The 24,597-nt window shown below is 41.2% G+C and overlaps 1 protein-coding gene across 1 annotated transcript in view; it reads right to left on the reverse strand.

Annotated features, from left to right (window-relative positions):
* The window catches only part of PDE1C (phosphodiesterase 1C), a 548,731-nt gene that overhangs the window by 399,774 nt on the left and 124,360 nt on the right, over nucleotides 1–24,597 (reverse strand). The window contains exon 3 of the mRNA XM_017527132.2: nucleotides 23,896–24,067. Coding sequence (XP_017382621.1) covers nucleotides 23,896–24,067 — 172 coding nt within the window. The remainder of the gene's footprint in view (nucleotides 1–23,895; nucleotides 24,068–24,597) is intronic.

The following is a 24,597-nucleotide window of genomic DNA, read 5'->3' on the forward strand; positions in this document are numbered from 1 at the left end:
CCCTGGAGATTCTGGTCCAGGAGATCTGGTGTAGCACCCACACATGGATATTTTGAAAAAGTTCCCAAAGCCAATCCATTGGGAATCCCAGGAGTTTCTCAATGGGGTCACTATTGGCATTTTAAGCAAAACAATCCCTTCTTGTGCTGGACTCTGCTTCCATTTTAGGAACTTAGAATCTTCCTCCCAGCCCCGCCCCCAAGCATCGTGACAACCACAATTCCCACATGTATTTTCTCCATTGCCCCCTGAGAGACTGGAATAGTCCAGTAGGATACCTGGGCAGGATCCAGGTTTGAAAGGGCCTTAAACATCTCAGGCTTCCAGACAAGGCAGAAAGCTAAAGCTGATGGCATTGGGAGTCGAGGAAGCCATTATACTCCCTAATAACAGGCCCCAAACTTTCTGATCACTATGACTTTGCAAAAACTAACTCCTCTCCCTGGAACTTGCCTCTCAACCCATTTATTATTTAAAACAATAGGCCTAACCTTTCAAATAACCATATATCTTGACTTCAAAACTCAGTTAAATGACATCATTCCAAGAAGACTTGGTGAACTCCCTGCCGGTGGAATAATTCTGTTCTCCCCACAACCCTAAAACTCCCAGGGCATTCTGCATCGCATGCAGTCTGCACTAATCTCACTACTATGAATCACAAATCTTTTTATTTTTATTATCATTGCTCACTAGAAATATAATGCAAACCACATACCTAATTTTCTAATGGCCACATTTTAAAAGCAAAAATAAATCAGTGAATTCATTTAACATATATTATATTTAAGAAATATATCTAATATATTTCAATATGTAATTAATATTAAAATTATTGATATATTTTATTTTTTATATGTTAAGTCCTAGAAATCAGTGTGTAATTTACACTTACGGCACATCTCAATTTGGTAGATAAGTTTTCATCAGAAACACTTGATCTACGTTTCTATTTCATAAAATGGACATTTGAAAAAAGTAGATTCACATACTTACTCTGTTCCCACAGTAGGTGTTTTTCAAGAACCACATTGATCTTAGTTGCTAAACTTATATATTTAAATTTACTAAAATTAAAAATTCAGTTTCTTTGTGGCACTGTCCACATGTAGCTAATGGCTACCATCCTGGACAACACCACTATATATACTACTAGACTGTAAATTCAAAAATTTACAGAGCCTTACTCACTGCTGTATCCCCAGATCCTAGGTCATTGCTTTGCACATAGTAATTACTCTACAAATGTGTGTTGAATGAATAAATGAATGAATTGTTCATCTTAGTGTCACCCACAGCATCCAGAAGGCCACTTTGCATATAAGACAATAATTGTGCATTTTAATTACCTAACCCAGTACAGTTTACCAAGCTCATTATCTAATCAACTCACAAGCACTCACTGAGACATATATTATTTTCACTTTTCAGGTGGAAAACAAGATTCAGGAAAGTTCACTGCTATATGTAAGGACATTGGTAAATGGCAAAACCAGATGTTGAACCTAGATTTTCTGACTCCCAATTAAAGCCCCTTCAATTGATGACACCTGCTCTTCAGTAATCAACAAATGTTTGAGATTAAATTAAACACTGCAGAGTACCCAAAGAATGCCGAGTACAGCTGAGAAAGGATCCTCCCCAACATCCTGTATCAACAGAGAACATGAGCCTTAAAGTTACTTAGATATTATGCATCTATTAGAAGAAGGGTCAAAGCAAAACATTCTAAAACCAAAACGATTACAGTTAACATTGGTTTGATAAGAAAACATCAAGTGAAGGACGGTTGGAACAGCGCCTGAAGAAGGACAACAGAGAAATTATTAGCCAGAGTACCTCTAATCTCAGACCACACTGCTCATCTGGGCAACTCCACAAATTCTTCCTGAAGTATGAGAATCTATCCTAAGAAAATGTTTCTAAATCTACAAAATTCTATTTGAATGAAGATGTCCATCATGGCATTGCTTATATTACATTTGCAGAAACACTTAAATAACTTTAGTATCTAAACACGGAGAGATAGTTGACTAAATTACAGTACATCCACTAAGGAACATTTATGATTTTTTATATTTGTGGACATTTAAGCCTCGGGAAATATTGGGTGGGTTATAATGGTAAATTTTAGAACATGATACAATATGATCAAAGAGGAGTTAAATGTTCATAAAGGAAATCAATCAAACTTTAACATTTGGAAAGAAAGAACAATTAGTGACATTTTCTCCTTTTCTCTTTCCCATGAGCATGTATCATTTTTATAATAAAAACTTCTTTTAAGAAAACTGTCTTTAAACAAACAGGCAAACAGCCTTCCTTCCCCCTTCTGCTCTCCCATCGTGGGTAATGAAGCCTAAATAAGAGAAAGTAATGATCCCACATCTGTCTGGAAAATGGGCTTCCACTCTAATCAAGGAGATAATCTCTATCCCTAAGTTGTTGATCTAAGCTGCTGGGTGGGATAATGATCATCCCTCTTTGGAAGGATGTGCCAAATGTCTAGTCAACAGTGTAACTTCATGCCCGAGGTCACACAGCTCTGCAAAACTGACTTCTGGCTCCAGATTCCACTCAACTATCAGAGCATCACTGCTGATATTCCCAAAGTACCCTGGCTGGCTTCTGGCAGAACCACTCCACTCTGGGTCACATCACCGTAGGGTGGCCTTACATGCTTGGATAATCGCAGCTCAGCTCTGGGAGATGTTGCTCACACTATTTAAGAGTCAGTCACATTAAGTCCTGTGTGATAAAGAGCCTAGAATGGCAAATGCCCTTGCAGCAAGCCAAAGGCTGGCAAAGGGTTTCCAAACCTGGGCTCCCCTCTGGCCTATGAAGGAGACTTCCAGCCTCCCTTTCTTCATAGCTAAGTAGGGTTTCCCCAGGGTGTATTGGGGTTAAAGATGATCCTCCAAGACGACAAAAATCTCACATCTTGCTGATGGGCATCCAGAGAAACAGGTGGAACCACTAAAACTCACCTGAGGGGTTAAGCACAGCTCAGGGACTAATCCCTTGGATTCTGGGGCCAGACTGCAGGGGTTCAAAATCCAGCTCCACCACTTGAGAGCTAAGTAAACGTGACAAGTTACTTAACTATGTTCAGTACTCCCGATGAGTTAATGCATACAAAGCACTTCGAATACGACCAGACCCATACTAAGACTCACGTAAGGGTTAGGGCTTTGCTCATTTGCAAGTATTAGTGGAACGTTTCCCAGTACTAGGGGCAACCATTGTAGTCCACCAGCAGGGGCCAAGCTCCGTGCTGAGCCTTATGTATGGTACCTTTTTTAATGCTCACAAAACCCATGCAGTGTAACTATTTCTGTTCTATACCTGAGAAGTAATGCTGGGAGGAGGAAGCAACTTGCATGAGTTCTGTATGACAGTCCCCACTGAAATCTAAGTCTCTGGGGATTCAAAAACAAAATGTCTTCCCAGATGAGGTCCCCATTCAGATTGAACATATTAAGAAGAAATAAGTTTGTTTCTCTATCATACCTATTTGTCAGTAAAGTTTACTTTCTCTGTTAAGTGAGTGTGTTTTCTGTTTGGTGTGAGGTTCCGTTCCCTCTGTACATCATTCACAAGAGTATCCTCCCCTTTCTCCTAACTCTTTTTATTTGATTTTATTATTTTATTTTTTCAGACAGGGTCTCACTCTATTGCCCAGGCTGGAGTGCTCTTGTGCCATCACAGCTCACTATAAGCTCAAACTCCTGGGCTCAAAGGAAACTCTCGCCTCAGCCTCTTAGTAGCCAGGACCACAGGCATGTGCCATTATGTGCAACTAATTTTTTTTTGTCTTGCTGTGGTGCCCAGGCTGGTCTCAAACTCATGGCCCTGCTGGGATAACAGGCATGAGCCACTACACCTGGCCTCTCCTCACTCATTTCTCACCTGGGGATGAGTTGGGTTTCAACAGCAATAATCCCAGGGTTTGGGTGAATGAAAGACACTGAAACAATAAGAAAGATGCTGACCCTGCATCTGACAAGTGGGACAGATCCTTGTCCATCCTTTGGTTTCTCACCCTGTCCTGCACTCCCACCCCAACACCCTTTCCCCACTACAATCTACAATGATAATACGAGCAATATCACATTTCGTTTCGCATGACATTGGCCATTTTCTAAGCACTTTTGTTTACTTCCTTTGCCCTCACAGTAGTCTTGATGGGTAGAAGGAGAAATAGGTATCCCCGTGGTACAAATGATAAAACTGAGGCACCTGAAGGCTAATCACTTCCCTAATACTATAGGGCTAGAGAAGGGCCCAGGCTGCTGGATACTATGCAGCATGCTTTCCAATGCACTGAAGGTTCTAAAGCTTTTTTGAATCACAAATCCTCATGAGAATCTATTGAAAGTTTCAGATTCCCTGAAAAATGAACATGTAACCATAGGTCTACTTGGTCACTCCTTTTCGAACCCCTGATGCTATCCAAGCATGCCTGAGTCCAGGACCCATGCTATGTTCAATGCCCAACCACATTAACCCAAAGAAGAAAAACTGAGTCTGGAGGCACAGGGAGGTACAGAGGCCTTGGTCATGATGGAATCCTCAAGAAAAATTGTATCATTATCTTGATTTAGTCAACATGGGACAAGGCAGTGGGAGAGTCTTCTTGACCTTCAAAGATGGACTGGTAACTGAAAATTTCAGAAATACCCTTATGGGGTAAGCACTGAATGACCACAGAGCCTAAGTTTTTCAAGGGAAAGCTAGGATTTGGTCTAATGACTTCTATGACATTTGATTAGGATAATAGGGTCACTTTAGTGGGCCTCTTTGTGATGAGGCTTGAGGAGGTTCTTAGCTCCCTGCTATGTCTTGGAGCTATAAATTCTACAAGGACAGGGACCATGTCTATTTTGTTTTCACTGTACACACAGTACCTACTACAGTGCCTGGTACATAGGAGGAGCTCAATAAATGGTTACTATAAATGAATGAACCCTAAAGAGTTCCCAAGTCCATGCCTGACCCAATTATCCTGCTCTTTTCCAAGCCACCTCTCATGCTATACATCTGACCACAGTACCTAAGGAGACCTCCTAGGTGTTACAGTCAGGGTTTGGTGGTGTTTCTGCCAGGTGACTGCTGCTATTCAATGACGAATGGAGGGATCAGAGAGGAACATTTTGGGATCGTGTGGCATGAAAAGCACTACTATAAATGTACATTGTTCCCCTACAAACATAATTTATTTTTTCACAGAGAAGCAGATGCACAAAATATTGAAGGACAGAGCAAAGCAGCTCAATTTTTCTTTTTGCATTTTTTCTATTAACTTTGAAAATTAATTTTGCATTCCGCATGATATCTAAAATGTCAGAGCACAGTTCCACACTTCACCTAAAATGGAGTGATTTTTTAAAATGTCTAGATAGAGAATGGAAAGAGTTTTCTTTAAGAACCTTTTTCCCAAAAGATTTAATGTATTTACTTCTATTCTTCAAATAATCATATATGTAAACCTTCTAAAAACATTACTTACTCTGGCCCATAATCAATATTTATTTACTAAGCAATAAACCTTCCTTCAAACCAAATAGTCTCTGTAAACACAACAGTGTTTCTTAGCAATCACATGTACAAAGTCCCCAAGCCAGCTATTTTTAAGTTGGAACCAACCCCACCCCCCACAAATAGAATGATAAGGACTCCCCGAGATAAAGATACTCCACTCACCAACTGTTCCCATGAAATACTGCAATTCCCTCCACTCCATAGTTATTTATTGCCCAGAACTAATTTCCTAGCCTTTATGGAGCAGATTGTCTCTTACAGTTCCTGAGAGCTAATTGTGTGCCTCTCTTCCCAATTCCATTCTGTGACTCTATTTTAGAAACTTGAAATTGGCCATGGTGGAAATATTTACACTACAGAAACTGGCAAATGCTAATGTCACCAACAGCTGAATGGTAAATAAATCATGGTATATCCACACAGCAGAATACTACATAGCAACAAAAAGGAATGATCTATTGAAACATGCAACAACATAGATGGCTTTTTAAATAGTTATACTAAGTAAACGACACCAGATTTGAAACAGAATACATACTGCATAATTCCATTTATATACACATCTAGAAAATGCAAACTAATCTATATAATCAATAGAAACAGAAAGCAAATTAGTGGCTGCCTGGAACAGACTAGGGATAGCATGGAGAGTTGTAACAGGGAACAAATCAATTTTTGAGAGTAAGGTTCATTATCTGGATTATGGTGATGGCTTCACAGGTTCAAACGTCACTCTTAGCCAATTGAATATTTGAACATGTGCGGTTTTTTCAATGTCAATTATATCTTAATAAAGCTGCTTTTAAATGTTCTTCTGTTTTTTCCTATGATGGCATTTTTACTTTAATAAATGTAAATAAACACTACTTCACTATGCAGAATCATTGATTTACTTCTCTGTTTCTCTCACTAAATTCTAGCTTCCTTGAGGGCAAGAACCTCCATGAAGTCTTTCCTGGGCACATGCTCTCTCCTCTCCTGTACCCCATCTCCTTGCTCTGGAGCAGGGTATGACTCCATTCTCTGTGCTCCTGTTTCCAGGTAGGTCATAGAGTGGAGTAGAAAGCACAAAGGCTTGGAGGTCAAAATGATGCAGGCTTCACTCTCCATTCTGCTGCTGTTCAGTTGTGTGTCCTTGGATGTGGCACATAATTTTTCTGAACACACTTTGCTAGGGTATAAAAGAGGGAAGCGATGGATCCCCGCCAGGAGCAGAAGAGACAGTGACTACAGTCCTCGCATGAGCCATGTGAGAGTGAAAGGCATCAAAACAGCATAGGCACCCTCTTGCTTTAACAAAAGGGCAGGCTACCTTGAAAATAATAATTTTAAATAGTCAATTCGAAGCTGTGACAAATGAGCCCTGTTGCATGAAATCGAAAGGTTCCGTGCTGAGGAGAATTGCTGGAAGAAGCCCAATAGGAAGGGCTACCCAGGGCTCATTCTGTGATCATTCCAAATCTTTAGATGCCCATCCCAGATAAATGCTATAAACCTGTGAAGAGGATTAGAAAGAGTCAAGATGCCCTTTGACCCAGTGTTTCCATTTCTAGTTACCTACACCTACGATGTAGTTTAAATTATCCAGATTATATCATAGCATTCCTTTAAAGAGTGAAAATCTGAGAACAATCTAAATGTCCAGCAATAGTGATGTGGGTAAGTAAATGCTCAATCATTCACATTCAGGCACATACACACTATGGGGCAACACGGCAAAACGACTAAAATAAAATGATCCATTAAAAAAAATAGGATAAAAAAATTGTAGCCACACTATAATTACAACTATGAGAATAAGGCATAGATATTAAGACTTCAGAAACCCAAAATGATAATGAGGATCATACTCTTACTATGTATAAGTGGTCTACAGGGTAAGTGTGTTATTTTTATGGCAAAACTTCACTTTGGAAAAGGTTAAGAAAGGAGGGAATGGTGACTAAGAAACTGAGGCAATGTCTCAAAGTCAGCCTATCCAGAGGGAAACGTGGCAGCCATTGAAATAGTAGCAAAAATAGTCAGTGCCCAGCAGGCTTTTGAAAGCTTCTACAGATCACATTCCCAAAAGAATACATGCAATTTGCCTGCATTCTGTTGAATTGGCTTTTGAAGAAAGACAACATAAGGGACATTTGGTGACACTTCAGTTATCTAAAATGGCATGGACATATGGGATCTCATGGGGTGGGAAAGCTCATTCTGTGATCATTCCAAATCTTTAGATGCCCATTCCAGATAAATGCTATAAACCTGTGAAGAGAAGGAAGCAAACTCATTATCTGGAGACTACAGCTAAGATGGGCCTTAATTGTCATGAGGGAAATGCTGACCTGCAGAGGCAGCACCCACCAAGGCAGTGTGGATGGAGGAGAATAAAGGAAAACAAGAGAAGGTCAAGGGGGAGCCTGGAACAAGCAGAGTGGGGTTCTCAGCCCTGCTGCATGGCAGCAGCATGGGGCCAAAGGAGCTTTAAACACGCACTTCCCAGCCCCACCCAGCGAGGCTGGTGTGATAGCTCATAAGTCTACTATACAGCATGAGTTAAGAATCAGTGCAACAGAAGGTCAATCAGAAATCTGAAGAGGATAGAGCGCACGAAATGTAGTCAAAGGCAAGGTTTTCAACTGGGAGAAGGTAAAATTTCAGCAAGAAGAGAAGTGACTGGTGGCTGCTGGTGTTGCCACTGATGTTGTTCAAAGTGTCAGAATAGGGAAACGATTTCAGAATTTGTCTGGTTGCCTTGTCTTAGGTGGATTCCTCTCTCTCTGCCTCTTTTTCTCTCTCTTCCTGCTACCCTAACACACCCCCCCACACACACACCCCAAAAGGTTGAGCTTGAGCCAAATAACATAATTCCTAGTGATATTTTACAATTTAAGAAAGGTATGGCTGGGTGTGGTGGCTCATGCCCATAATTCCAGCACTTTGGGAGGCCAACACAGGTGGATTACTTGAGCCCAGGAGTTCGAGGCCAGCCTGAGCAATATGATGAAAAATGTTTTCTGTCTCCTCAAAAAATATTTTTTAAAATTAGCTGGATGTAGTCACTTGCACCTGTGGTCCCAGCCACCTGGGAGGCTAAGGTGGGAGGATCACCTGAGCCTGGGAGATCGAGGCTGTAGTGAGCTGTGATTTCACCACTGCGCTCCAGCCTAGGTGACACAGTGAGAGTCTGCCTCAAAAATTTAAAAATTTAAAATTAAATAAATAAATAAATAAAATTAATAGAGATGAGGTGCTACACTAAATGCATTTTTTAACCTTTTATTTACATGATTATGGACACACGAGAAGCTGCAAAATGGTACAGAGAGGTCCCAGGTACCCATCACCCAGCTCCCCCACTGATAATATTTTACAAGACCCTAGAACATTTTCCAAACCAGGAAACTAATGTGGACATAATAGTATTACCTAAACTACAACCATACACAGGTTTCAGGAGTTTTTATGCCTAGTATGTTTACATACATTTTTCTCATTTCTTCCTCCCATCATTGTTTCCGTTTTGCATAAAAGAAAACTGAGTCCAAGAAAAGCAGAGTAACTTCCCCAAGGTGGTAAGTTACAGAGTCAGGATGGAAACTCAGCTTTGTCTGACTCCAAGCCCCAGTACTAACCTACCTTCCTTACCACCCCATACCATACAGTGGGCACCACTGTGGTCACTGCAAAGAAGTGTCTCTGGTAAGACCACAGGTAATGCTGGTAACTTGCTCACAAGAGAGGTCTATGGAGGCAAATGTGTGGCAGACATGAACCCACAGGCAGTTGGGCAGTAAGTCTGAAAAAGGGCTTCCTAGTTCTCCAGCCCAGCAGCTAAAGTTGCATTCTTAGACTGAACAATCTATGGCAGGAGGCCCAGGCAGGCAGGGAGTAAGCCCAAGGTGGCTGGCCAGCCAGTGCTGCAGTGCGAGCCCATACCAGGCACAAGGAAATGGCAGGAAATGATCAGGTGAATGGTTCAGGGTGTGGAGGCAGGTAGGAAGCAGAGACCTCACTGAAGGGCAAGTCCATAGCAGTGTCAAAACCAGAGGACACAGACCCTCTGCCTTACTGCTAGACCAGGGAGGCAGTGTGGCCCAGTGGTTAACTGCGGGCTCTGGAGCCAGACTGTCTGGCTTTGAATCCCAGATCTACCAAATGATGGTAGGATCTTGAATATTAGTTAATATCTTTGTGCCTCAGTTTCTCCATCTATGAAATGGAATAAAAACACCTGCCGGTTGTTTTAAGAATTCAATGGCTTAGCACATAGAACTTGTAGAAAAATGCTTGACACACAAACTCTAGTCAGATTAGCTGTTATTGTCATTATATACAATGTGACTGGATGAGGGTTAAGAGGAAAATGCTAGAAAGAAAAGAGTGAAACCACCCCAAAGGTCCCAGGTGGCAGAGTGGTTGCTCAGTACTGAGGGCCCAGTGAACATAGCTGATTAACCCAGAAAAGGTTAATTCCTCCACACAATACAGAGCCCAGAGCTCACAGTGCACCTTCCAAGCATTGAGCAGGATGCTGACACTGAATCATATCACTTGCTAATTATAAAGCATCAGCTGCTACCAGACACCATGCTCCCCGCATGCATGCCTCCCTGACCCCTCACAAGTAGCCCTTGAGGGAAAGAACATCTAATCCTGTTAAACAAATGAAGAAACTGAGGCTCAGCTTAAACTGTGTGCTCAAGGTCAGACATTAGGCAAGGGGTGTAACTGGGATTAAACCAGAGCTCAGTGTTCCCACCACATCCATCATTGTTAAGATGGACGCAATGTTCCATAACAATGGCGTCTGGTATGGCCATGGGTCAGCAGAAGCAGAGGGCAACACTAAATGGGCAGAAACAGTCTCATGAGAAGAGTGGGATGATTCACCCAAACTCCTTTCTCTGGCTAAGTAACTGCCTCCCCCAACCCATTCCATGAGTTTCTCTCCACTCTGCAATTTCCCATAATTCCAATGGCATCAATAAGGCCAGGTAAAAGACATCTTTTTTTTTTTTTTTTTTTTTTTTTTTTTTTTTTTTTTTTTTTTTTTTTTTTTAATTTTATTTTATTGATTTTAAGTTCTGGGATACATGTGCAGGACATGCAGGTTTGTTGCTAGGTAAACATGTGCCATGGTGGTTTGCTGCACCTAACAACCCATCACCTAGGTATTAAGCCCAGCATGCATTAACTATTTATCCTGATGCTCCCCCTATCCCTACCCCCCTATCTGACAGGCCCCAGTGTGTGTTGTTCCTCTCCCTGTGTTCATGTGTTCTCATTGTTCAGCTCCCACTTATGAGTGTTTTCTACCAGATTAGAGGACCCTAAAAAGCCCCGAATGGCCATTCACATCACTAGTAGGACAGGGAATTAGACCTGGATCTGTGGTCTTTCACTCACATGCAACTGCCTGGAATCTAGGATGAGTGAAGATACAACGGCTTATAAAACATTGGATTAAAGAAGAATCCAGAGTCTATACTGACACTAAAATGTAGAAGGGGAGAGAAAGGGAATGCTCTTATTTATAGTCAAATATCAACCAACACATAGAAAAGGAAGGATGAGAGTTGGAAAGTACCATTGATTCAGCCAAGTGCCATCAAGTGATGCTAGAACCACTGCATACATTTATGCTGGGGAAAAGGTTATTTACAGACTCTCAAAGTATCTCCCCACAGATTACTTAATCACAATTAAGGTACCCATTAATTATGAAAAAGGTACCTCGATAGTGGACAAATTGTGAGTAACAACTTTAACCAGTGATCAAAGTCAACATCACCCATAATAGGATAAATCTCCCTCCTCATTGCTGTGCCAAGAAGGACTCAATGTCACTTATGTAGTATCCCTGTCAAATGGATGACCTGAGGACTCTAGAAGCAACAATCAGAAAAACCAAATTGAGGAACATTCTGCATGACAAAACACACAGCCTGTTTGCTTCAAAATGTCAGTGTGAAGAAAGGCTTGTTTTGATTAAAGGAGACTATCTTTTTGTACCCATTAACCAACTTCCTTTGAACCCCCCTCCCTATTTCAAATATAGTTAGATAGAAGGAGTAAGTTCTAGTATTCAATAGTACAATAAGGAAAGTATAATTTAAAATAACTTACTGTATATTTGGAAATAATTACAGGAAAATTGTAGTGTCCCCAAAACAAAGAAAAGATAAATGTTTGATGTGATGGACATCCCCATTACCATGATTTGATCATTACACATTGTATACCTGTATCAAAATATCACATGTACCCCAAAAATACATACAACTATGTCAATAAAATACAAAAAATAAAATAAGGGAGCCTAAAGAAACATGATAACTAAAGATGATGTGTGCTTCTAGAATGGAGCCTGGATCAGAAAAAAAATACAGCTGTTAAAGATATTATTGGGATATTCGGTAAAATTTGAACACACTGTTTATTAGGTAATAGCATAATGTCAAGATTAAGTTTCCTAACTATGGTAACTGTACTGTAAAAAAGAATGACCTTATTCTTAAGAGATACTAGCTAAAGCTGACAGTTTGTGATGTGTACAATTTAGGATTAAAAGATTTTTTGGGGAAAAAAAATGGATACATAGATGATAAGCCTAAAGCAAATATAGCAAAAGGCTAAAAGGTGACTCTAGATGGAAGATAATAGCTCGTTTTATTAGTCTTGCAATTGTTCTAGAAGTTTAAATATTGTCAAAATGTTATTTTAAAAAACAAATGTAAAAGCATTTCTTAAATACAAGTACCTATAAGTTGGCTTAGAGTTACACACGACAGCCAGAATGAGTGCTACCTGAGGAAATTGAACAACTAAGAAAACTCAACTTTGATTTAGGGAAATGAACTTAAGGATAAAATAATTAGCAGAACGTTGCACAAACATGTAATTATACAATGATAACTCAGGCCCCTTTCACACATGGTTTTCTTATTCAAAACCGGGGCCATTTTCAAAGAATGAGAATGTTAAACAAATCAAAGCTTACAATTTTGGATCCCTAGACCACGTTTACTATTTGACATATTCCTATCTCTGACTTTACGGAGTTCATGAGTCACCCTCTCAGGTGGTTTGCGATATGCCTGCCTCAAATACTTGAGCCTCGTCGCCAGAGCCATAGTTATCGCGCCTTCTAAATGAGGACAAGCATATCTGTAGCTCTTGTGCAAATAACAATGCTCCCACAACTGAGCTGACTTCCAGGGTCAGAAGGTAATTTGACCTAGCAAATTCACTTCTGGCTGCACTTAACAATAATCAATAAATGGGGATCCGCAGCTAGGATACGGTTGTCAGGCTGTTTAGTCAATGACCATTAGCTACTACTGCATTTAGAAGGATGTAATTTAAAAAATGATCTCTGTTCCAATCCATGTGAGAAAGCATATTTTCACAAGTTTCTTCCCAAAATTGTCCATGTACTTCCTCCAGGCACCATAGAACACCCGGTGTTTAATCCCCGCACTGTTTTCCAGCTCCATTATTTCATTTCTGTCACAGGCCAGGAAACCTTCATTTCGATGCTACATGTGCAGGGGACCAAGGCATGGAAATATAATTCCTAATTCTGTAACTTAATTTAAAAATATATACAGTCTCCTTTCTGCTTACCCAAAGATTTCTGAGAGCTGCAAAGATTTCTGCCTGTGGAATAAACTGAAACTCTAATGGCAAACAGGGCCCTACATTACATAGTTCCAGGCTTTCCTTTACCTGGTTCCAAACTTTACCTGCCTCTCCTTCACACACCTCAGTTGCAAATTTAACAGTTCCTTCACCATACAGCATGTGTTCCTGTAACTGTAGAGTATGCACTGAGCACATGAATGGGAAGAGAGCATTTGTTATCAGAAACATTTTAATAAGAAGGAAACTGTTCCTTTTTCTCTAGCAAGGTCAAAAATTCTGCCCTGATGCTGTAAATAGGAACAAATATTTCTACAGAGTAAAATACAGGGTTAAATTATTATAAGGTAATGCAGAGAACAGGAACCAATCACACCAATCAAGGGGTACACAAATTTGCATTATTACCGGGCACAGTTTTAAAGCGGTCTGCATTATTTGTATTTAGGTTATTTTAATTTCACTGCAACAAACAAATGCAATTAAAGTCATTCATCACAGAAACTTGTAAGGGGTGACATATGGTGTTTTTGAGATATTTCCCAGTGTAGGGTCCCATATCAGTAGGCCAATCTGTCTCTTTACTTCATTCACCATTAAGACTTAGCCCCAGGAGTGGTACTGGGGAGGTGCAGGCTATAAGGGAGGAGAAATAGAAAGGCAGGGATCCAGCTTTTCTGGCAGGTGAGAATACAGGGAGAAGACAAACCAGAGCAGAAGAGGCAAGGGTGGGACCTGGGTGTCCTCTTCTCTCTCTGGAGGGAGATTCACCCAAAAACCAGAGGCTCTACATCAAAGTAAACTTGGTGGCCAGTAGAGTTAGGTAAAGGGAGGCTAGGTTTTAGCTTTGCCAGGTTGTCTGTAGCCTCTGTGTAGTTTGGACAGGCCCCAGAGGCTCCCACAAGCTCCTGAAGCCAAATCTCAGAAGTTACCTGGGATTGTGACTGAGAGTTAGTCCTGGAGGTTGCCATGGGGACAAAGTAGCCATGGGTTAAAGTCTGGACCATCTGATCCTTAACCACATAAGAATCAAAACCAGACCCTCCTCAGGGCCTAAAGCACTGCCATAGTGGGAGCGGAAGAAGGCTGGAAGGAAAAGGCAGGCAGCAAGGGGGGCCAGATCACACCTGCCAGCAGAGCCGCACAAACCAGACACCATCTTGGTGAGCTGCAGGGTGCCAGAGGGGACATCTGAGCCAACCAGTATTTTACTAAAGAAACTAAATCATCAGAAAAAAAAAAAGTGTTATCCAAATGGTAAGTTCATATTTGACTTTAAATGTAGGTTTCCTCTCCCATTCCGCTTAAAGTGGGGGTTCCAGAGGAAGACTAGTTCAACTAAAAAGGAAATTAAAAAGCAACATTTTCTCACACATGTTGGGGTATTGACAAAGTTGCAGCCCTGTTACACAGGTATTCTCACATTATGCTGCCTATCTATAAAGTACATTTTCTGGACAGTAATTCTTCATTCCCTGCTGATTGATAAGAATAAATCCTCTATCCTCCAATAAGCCATGTCAAAAAATTTTAGTAAAGAAAAGAATATGGGCCAGGTGTGGTGGCTCATGCCTGTAATCCCAGCAATCTGGGAGGTCAAAATGGGTGAATCACGTGAAGTCAGAAGTTCAAGACCAGTCTGGCCAACATGATGAAACTCCACCTCTACTAAAAATACAAAAAATTAGCTGGGCGTGGAGGCTGAGGCACAAGAATCACTTGAACCCAGGAGGCAGAAGATACAGTGAGCTGAGATCATGCCACTGCACTCCAGCGTGGGTGACAGAGCAAGACTCTGCCTCCAAAAAATGAAAGAAAGGGAAGGAAGGAAGGAAGGGAAGGAGAGGAAGGACGGGAAGGAAGGGAAGGAAAGAAGGAAGGTAAGAAAAGAAGGAATATGATGGGGGAAAGCCCCTGGCTAGCTGACTTCTGCAAACCACTGCCTATATTTTAGGCTTCCAAAGTCTGCAATGCATTTTCAACAGCATTACTCTTGCTGCCTTCTCTCCCAATCAGAAATTTTTTTAATGCCTGAGATGTACTTAATTTATATTTCCAGCTCCTAGAATTATACCACCCTTTTCATAGGAGGCTCATGAATTAAACCACAAAAATGAATCAGGTTGCAAAACCACAGCCCATTCATTCAATCAACAAATACACCTGAAGCATCTATGATATACTAGGCAATCCAGGCAGTGAGTCCCTACCACCCACCCCAAAAATTTAGTATCTATCTAATGTAAAATATAAATAAGAATAATGTGAGATGTGCTACTATGGGCCAATGGTAGTGTCCAGACAGCATGTGGATAGGTGGCTGGGCAGCCCAGTTGTGGAGGTATCCAAGAGAGAGCACAGAGCACCCTTGACCTTGGGCTACATCCCTGATCTCACAGCCCATCTCCTCTACTCTGCTGCTCCCACTCTCATAGCTTCTTGGTGCTACCTTCACACATGAAGTACTCTATTGAAAATCTCTTCCCTGTGAGTCTACAGGTTTTGTACAAGGAACTTACTGCTTATGTAACCAGAGACGAGAAGTGCATTCACCCCACACCCCACACTGACCCCTACAAAGGTAGTTTGGTCCAAGCTGATCTCAGGTCTTCATAGTTCTTTCCTTTATTTAGAGAGAACTTCAGGGATTCCCTGCATATTTTGGGTCTTTATGTGGGCTGGAACAGCAGTTCCTGTTGCTAATTAGGAAACATAGAGAAGTTTATCCACACTTCACATTGGCAGGGTGAGTTAGGTGGAAGCTCCAGAAGGAGTGTCCCGCTCCTCCTCCCAACCCGACAGCACTGAAAGCTTCCTGAGGGTTATTCTAGGATGAATAACTCACACTTTGTAAAATGTGCCGCTAAAATTTATTGTGGCGTATGCTGAGGGGTTGAGGACACCTCAGATGAGCTACATTCCTGGGGGTGGAAGCCTGAATTTCTCAACAGCCTGAGGAGACTGTGCTCTGATTACAAAAACGATGCATTCTTTAGGGGAAGTCAGCCCTGGAGATAAGTCCACTGGCTAGGAACCAGGGGTGTCCATCAGCAGATCTTCTGTATGGAGTTCAACATTTGTGAACATTTCTTGGATGATGAAAACAATCATATTTTGAGTATAATTACAATTTTCTCCTTATGTTCTAGTTTCTTTAATCTCAATGCTTCCACAAAAATCCCTTGTAAGGCAATAAAAGTACAAGATGCTAAAGAAAATTGTGACTTGCCCCATGTTCCCTCCCACTAGAGCCCATAGGGAAGATACAGCATCAAATATAAAATTAAATATAGAGGATGGGTTCCAATGCTATTAGGCCAGTAGCATTGGAGCTATGCCCCTAGAACTGAGCTAGGATGGTGCACCAGCAGAGAACCACAGTGTGATGGGAGACTGTGGTCCTCCGAGAAGCAGACATCATGACAGGATCAGACATCACGACAGGATTAGACATACAAGAAATGTATTGGACTAAAATCTGTAGAAATAAATAGGTAAAGAGCTGAGAGAGGTTGAGAAAGCCATAAGACTTGGATGCAGGTCTGACTGCCAGTAAAATAAAGTTGGGTAGAAGTGTCTGAGACTGTACTGCAGCTCTAAAGAAAGTTCAGCAAGGCCATCAGTGAGTCTGAAAACCAAAGTCAGCATCAGAGGAGTTCCATAACTCCCAGGAACAGTTGGTCTTGGGGTCCCTGCCATACTCAGTCATTGCCAATGAGTTCCTTTGGGATGCACAACCTCAGCCATCACAGGGGTAAATTTCACCCCACACAAGCTAGGAGGCCATGGGTCAAGTTCACTTTATGTGGTAAGAGACATGAAAGGGCTTATATCTCTGTAGTGGCACATTCTCATAGCCACCACAGAGATATGAGCCCTCCCCTCCCAAAATACCAGCAAGAGGAATGAATGCTGTCTACCTCATATACACTTGGTCAATTTTTAACACTAGAAAATCTGTCTCTAAAAACTTTCAGAGAGAGACCTAAATATTGCCTTTATGTGAAGTCAAGGTTGCAATAAAAACTTCTCTAGGCTTTAAAAATTCTCAGAATTCATTGTTTCATTCTTACCCTTGGCAAATATTTTGGATTTGCAAAGGCTAAAGGAGAAAAATAACTCCAGGAAGGCAACACTAAGTCAGGAGAGTAGGTGTCCCTAGAAGTTCCCAGTGGGTGAGCAACACTAGGTGGCCAAAGAATATGCGTGACCAGACTTCCCATGAGCTAACTGGGAATTTTAACCTATGACTCATCCCAGGGCAGGGCCGAAGCTCCAGGGGATGCTACCCCACACCATGCCATATCATCAGCCAGATTGCACCTTTCCTGAAAGTAATCAAGTCAGAAACTGACATTTTGGCAGCAGCCCCTAGAGGAAAAATGACTGCCAAAAGCCAAAATCAGGATGAGTTCAACGATTTAATTCTGCATGGAAAACGCAATCCATTAAACGGGATCTGACAAGGCCTTAATCTCATCCGTAGCTGAGGGTGTTGGCTCAATGCGGTTCTGCTCTCTGGAACATATTCTTAGTAAGCTATCTATAGAATCTAGAAAGCCTTTGCCAAAGCCCAAATAAGTCCATTCTAAGTGGGAAGCTCACCAAGCCCCCACTGATTCTGTAGGGAGTAAGCACTCGATTATACCAAGTGCAAAATTATCAAAACCTGGCAACTCAACCTGTGTTGGGAGTCACATGATTCAAGGCAAAATAACTGAGATGGGCAATGCACTGAGTGGCTTCAGAATTTCCACCACTGCCCAAGGAGGTCGAGCCCACAGCCAGCCTCACTCGCAAAGTATCCATAGGGCTCAGATTCCTTGGCTGGGGCCCATTGCATAACCCAGTCACAAAGGAAAGAGTTGGGGTGTAGAGGATCAATCTTCTCCTAAACGAGGTCTTAAAAACTGAGTGAGAAAGAATTAGAGGCTGTCACCTTCGTTGGCCCACTTAATCCTAACAGCAGTTCCCAAAGCCTGTGTTATTTTACTGTTTGCATGTGAAAAATGAGGAAACAGAAGAAAACCATTACTCATATCACGTAGTTTAGAAGATTGTTTGCAAATTCATACTTGTGGGATTCCAAAGCCCATGCCTAGCCCTCAGACCATGGCATCAGTTGGAGCTTGTTAGAAATGCAGATTCACAGGCTATACCCCAGACCTACTGAATCAGGGTCTGCATTTAACAGGATTCCCCAAGGAATTCTTTTAGACATAAGGTTTGGGAAGCAGTGCCTTCAAGGGCTTCTATCCAAAAAGGGTAGGTGGATTGAAAACATAAGTCTAGACTAGAAAAAGATTTAGTGCAATAGAACAGGGCCAATCTTATAGGATATATAAAATACGTATCAAAATATAACTCAAACTATATATCCAAAGTGCACACCCAAATTAGTATAAGCACTCACATATCTTATGTTATGTGGTACTAGGTTATGTGGTGCTTGTAGAAGATGCTGAAGGAGATGGCTGTAGAGCTAGGTGGACAGGGTGAAGTCTCCAGCTCTGCCACCTGCTGGGAGACTTTAGGCAAGCTGCTTGGGCTCTCTGAGCCTCAGTTTCCTGGCCTGTAAAATTGAGATAACAACATTCAACTTGCCTGGGCTTGGGGGATTAAATGGGCAAATGAATGCACAATTTCTGACCCACAGTTCTTGGTTTCTCTTACTTGTGGTACCATCTGGGCCAGGTCCCTCCCACCTCTGGGAATGTGTACACCAGAGGCTAGGAGAGAAGCATTTCTCAGCAGCCAGCTCTTTCCTGTTCTCTTGGGTCCTCTAGTGGCAGGTATTGAGATTCCTGTCACTAATCAGACTGGATGGACTTGTCTATCTTCCTTAGGCCCCAGGTTCAATGTATTCTCTATTCTCTTTTAAGAAAAGCCTGGGCAGAGCAACAGGTTTAAAGGGACAGGATATGAGAAACAAGGAAAGAGGCACCCAAGGCGGGTTCCCAGGAGTGTCTATTTTCCAGGCACTGAAGCCTTTTTCTTTATTTATTTTTCTCACTTTCTTCTTTTCAAAAATTTCAGGTTTTGAAAACAGACTTTTCATACCACATGTTTAGTAAGCTTTCAGGGCTCACAGTATCTGCACCTGGAGTGATAAAACCCATGTTTGATCCTATTTAACTTTATATGAGTAGGCTCAAGGGCATGCAAGGATTCCAGCATGTGCTGAGCATGAATCCCAAATTAATACTTACTGAGCTTGTTCTGGGTGCTGGACACACTGTGCTTGGCTCTTTCACATGTGTTATCTCCTTTAAATCCTCCCAAAACCCCAGGAAGGAGGTCTCTTTATTCTCATTTCAAATATTTTAAAACAGGCCAGAATAGGTGTATTCGTTTGTTCTCACACTGCTATAAAGAAATACCTGAAACTGGGTAATTTATAAAGGAAAGAGGTTTAATTGACTAAATATTCCACATGGCTGGGGAGGCCTCAGGAAACTTACAATCATGGTGGGAGGCGAAGGGGAAGCAAGGACCTTCTTCATATAGCAGCAGAAGAGAGAAGAGTAAGCAGGAGAAATGCCGGCAGCTTATAAAACCGTCAGATCTTGTGAGAACTCACTATCACAGAAACAGCATGAGGGGAATCGCCCCCATAATCCAACCACCTCCCATCAGATTCCTCCCTTGACATATGGGATTACAATTCAAGATGATATTTTGGTGGGGACACACACCCAAATCATATCAGTAGGTAAGTGACCTGCTCAAATTAACATAGCAAAGTACTCTCAAGTTCAACGGGATCCTAAATCTCACCTAGTGCAGTGGTTCTCCAGGTGTCATCCTGGATCAGCAGCATCAGTATCACCTGAAGCTTGTTAGATACAAACACCCTTGGACCCCACCTAGACCTGGGATGAGCCCAACAGTCTATTTTAACAATCCCCTCAGGTGATTGTGAAGCACACTCAAGTTTGAACCATCAGACCACTCTTCAAGTCCAACCTTAGTATGACAGTTAAGATAACAGAGATTTTGCCACCAAAAAAAAGGGGGGAGCATTATGTGAAGTGGTGGATATGTTATTTAACTTGATTTAATCATTTTGCAACACATACATACAACAAAACATATTATTTTACATCGTAAATTGTATACAAATTTTATTTGTCAATTATGCCTTTATAAAGCTAGGGAGGTGGTGGGGATTAAAAACAGAGGTTTGAAGAGATGAAGCAATTCGCCAGGGGTAATGGAGTTGGTACTGAAGCCCAGTACAGCCATTATCAGAAGTCAGACTTTCCCACCTGGATAGCTTAGAATGTCCCTTTCTTGGAGAGTAAAGACTAATGTCCTTAGTACAACTGAGCACTGAACTGTGTTGCTTTCCAGCAATATTGGCTGGGATCTGAATCGGGCAACCATGAGGAAACCTTCCCCTCAAGCTCTGGAACCTTCCTCCCAAGACTCGGGTAAGCTGTCTGCTCCAATACACAGAGCATTTGCCTCATCAGCACTGCCAGCCAGGTAAGGGACAAGAGGGAAGACTGTCAGGGACCATACCTAGAGTTGAGATGGTGTTTGCACAAACCTCAACTATCAACACACAGCCCTTGGGGAAGAAAGCTGGTGCCTTTCATTTTCCAAAATTTTTATTTCTAAGTCAGTGTGTCAAATACTGACTTTCAGCTATACCCTCTGGCATTATTAGTAAATGACATGAACCCAGTGACAATTCAGATTACTTACAGGCCATACCTAGGGATCGCAGCCTGATTGGAAGAGAAGGCCCAGGAACATGTCTTGAAGCTGTATTTGAATCACAAGCATGCTTTTTATGTGAGTGTACAGATGATATACTTATTTGTGGTGGGGTGACAAAGTAAGACCTAAACTCTGCCCAAGCTACTCCTTGCTGCTGCTTTGGAGACCAGCAATCTACAAGCAATTTTTTTATAGGCTTTACCTCTCTGGGCCCGTTTCTTTGTCTCTAAAATGGACGGAATCCTTGAGTTTTTTGAGTCAAACCTGACAAATAAGAACAGCTATTGCTGATGTAACAGAACCTGGGGGAGACTGAAACATAAAAATGTTCGAAATTTTTTTGAAAAACACCCATCATTGATAAATTTATAAACATTTTCTATCTTCGGAAACAGAAAGTAGAATTTAGATTTAGAGCAGACTGTCCCTTTGCTGTGAAAAGAACTACTTAAATGAAAATGCTAAATGCAAATATTAAACAAGAATATACATTTTGTCCTGGAAGTAGCTTGTATATATTTGACTCTACCTTGCAGAGAGCTAGAAAAGATTTCTAGGAAAAGTGGAATTAAGTATCCTACCTCTTCCTTTTGAGAATTGACATTATTAGAATATGTCCGAGAAAAATTGTGGTTGTGCTGAGGCCAGGTGTCAGGAAAAGACAGCAAAAGTCAAGGAAAGGAGACATCACAAGGAAGAGGTCATCTGGGTTGGTGACAGAGATGCCTAATTTCACTGAGGTCAGAAAGTCCACATTCAACATGAGACCTAATTTCCCTAGCAAGGGGCAAAAGGCATAGCAGAATAAGTGATGATTCCTGAACCACTGTCAATAAGGCTGGGGGTCCTTGGAAATAGTGAGGGACAAGAACACCAAGAAAAGACTGGACCTCCTGATAATTTGGCACATTGGCCTTATTGACATTGTCTTTTGTATCTTGTTTGGTGGAGCTGATGACCATATTTCATGGCCCTATATCCCAAATGCCCTCCAAGTATGACCAAGGAGAAAGAGAAGGAAGTAATCAAAGATATTACTTACCCTTATTGTGGTACCACTCAATTGTAATGACACTACAAAGGAGCTGTAAGGTAACCTCAATTCTGCTCTGATGTATTTATTGATAAATAAACTCTTCCCATACCTGAGTACTTGTAGTAATTTATGTACAACAAATCTCACAACTGATCATGGTGAACATGAACTGTGGTGACAGCTAAGGACAATTGCAGAAGACAGTATCTGCCATTTAACATTGCCATCAAAATCAATCATCTTCTTTGGAGGAAAGGATAGTTACAGAATAGTACACAGTTGTATTAAAGTTACCAATAAAAAAATAAATAAATGCTAATAGATTTCTTTTCTCAATTGCTAAAGGGTTGGCATAACCTGCATGCTCCTGCTGTCTTCTTCCTACAGCACCAAGTGTTACAAGGAAACAAAAATAAGTCCAGACATTCAATTTATAACTTACTCTCTCTCAGGAAGCAAAACATTGCTACATGATACAACTAACTGATTAAATGATGCTCATGGGCATCAATACATCCTCTTTATTAAAGAGCACCAAGAGAATGCCAAAAAAAAAAGATGATGGTAACGGAGTTGGGTGAGAAAATAAGACGTTCATTTCGTAAGATTAACTCTTTGCCTGTTTACTGAAGAAGATGATGAACCTGCTTTGGGGTGGAAGGAGTAGTTAAAAGAAGTCTTAGGAGAAGGAACTGACTCCATAAAAGATGTTCCAAGGTGAGAACATATAGACAGAGAAAGCTATTCACGGTCTCCTCTTTCACCACAGTCACTTGCTGAGAATTGCAAGTTCATAAGATGTACTTCTCTCTAGATGAGTGGATTTTATTCTATTCAAAATCTTATGATGCAATAGCCAAGCCCTTAGTAGAAATAAAAACAGCATTTGCCTGCAATTCTTGTCTCACCAATGCACTTGTCACACTGTATAAAGAAATCCAAATCCCTATTTATCACTTCTTTTAGAACTCATCTATAATTCAGTCGACACTAAGAAACTTCACACAATAATGGCTCTCACTGAGCAATTACACATATCACCAGGATACAAAAGAGAGTACATTTTTCAAATATATTTCATGGAACTCCAATAGCCGTCTGAATTGTTTATGGGGAGAGAAAAACGAGGTTTATATGTTCTTCTAACCATGTGGAGAGTATGAAAGACTATAGTGGAAAGAAAAGTAAAATAAGTAAAAGTGACATAACAGGAAGAAAGGAGAGGCAGCAGGCAAGCTGGAAAAATGATTGAGTCTTAATTACTGATACCAGTAATACTATAAATATACTGTTCAAATGTAAGTCTGAAAGGCCCATGGTGGGGGTGGGAATCACCTTTTTACACCACATTCATACCCAGATTGATTTTCATTTAATATGGCTAAGAAGGTAAGGGACCGAGTTATAAGGAGTACAATATCAAAATAAAAGACCTTGCAGGAAGATGCAAGGCTAAACAATGAACTAGAACAGAATCAACAGCCGCCTGGGAAGCAACACGAGAAAATTCTCACTTCATTTCCGTCAGGAGCAGCTCTTACATCTTTTACAACTGGAAACCTTCCCCCAGAAAGAGACTCTAAAGACACAGGGCTGAATTAATTCTCAGCACGTGCTTTTTCTCTACACCCTTATCTGGATGCGTCAGCCTCCTTTGAAGCAAAAGACTCATTAATCCAATTCAAATTGCCAACATCAGTAAATCGTTTGCCTCAGCATTTAAATGCCAATACCAATTAAATACCAACAGTAACTTAACTACTGGTAAGATCTTCACTACATTCAGAAAATCCAGCCAGAAGTCCAGCTAGCATCGATTCCAACCCTCCTTCATCAATTCTACTTTACTCAGCTCAAAGAAATGAAGTAATTTGCTGGCCACACTGACTCTGCATCTAACTGGATTGAAACAACTCCACAAGCAAATGAGAAGGAACACATTGAGTTGCAATCCACCAAACCTGAAGGATGTCTTCACCAAGACTTCTGGGCTATCCAGCTGTGGCAATTCATCAGCTAGGATTTCCTCTGGGGGTCGAGGGTCGTGGACAATTGTTGGCCGTGGCTTCTCCTTGACATTCCCTGTGAGCCCGTCGATGAGGGAGTTCCACAGACAGTTCTGTGACTTAGACCCTGAGGCATGAGGAAAAGAGAGATGCAGGTGAATTATCCATCAGTTGACTCCATGTCCTGCCTTCCTCAACTCAGGATCTTCCAAACCAGAGTAAGGAAATTTATATATTTCTCACCATCTCCACCAACATTAGAGAGTTGTAGCCAGGAATTTTTACATTTCTATGCAGAAACAGGCTACCACTCTGAGTCTTTTGACTGAAAGCTAAGTATTATGGATATATCTTATCTCATTACAGTGGTGATCAGCCCAAACTCCTGACAGAGCCACAGGTATCTATTTAGATGTTTAATCAGCAATTGGAAATATATAAAGCACTACTATTTTAGGGAACAGTGAGGATGTCCAAACACAAGTCTCCCCTGTAAACTCAGCTTGCCTGAAGCCCAAGACTCCATTCTATGGAGACACCCATACCAAAGAGAACATCAACTTTAAGAACTAGAACTCACAATCAAGAGGTTGACTCTTCTGCAATATCAAAACCCAGGAAAATTATATGCATGCTTATGCATGCAAAGCTTCAAAC

This window comes from Cebus imitator, unplaced genomic scaffold, assembly GCF_001604975.1.
Source record: "Cebus imitator isolate Cc_AM_T3 unplaced genomic scaffold, Cebus_imitator-1.0 Scaffold45, whole genome shotgun sequence".
Classification (NCBI taxonomy): domain Eukaryota; kingdom Metazoa; phylum Chordata; class Mammalia; order Primates; family Cebidae; genus Cebus; species Cebus imitator.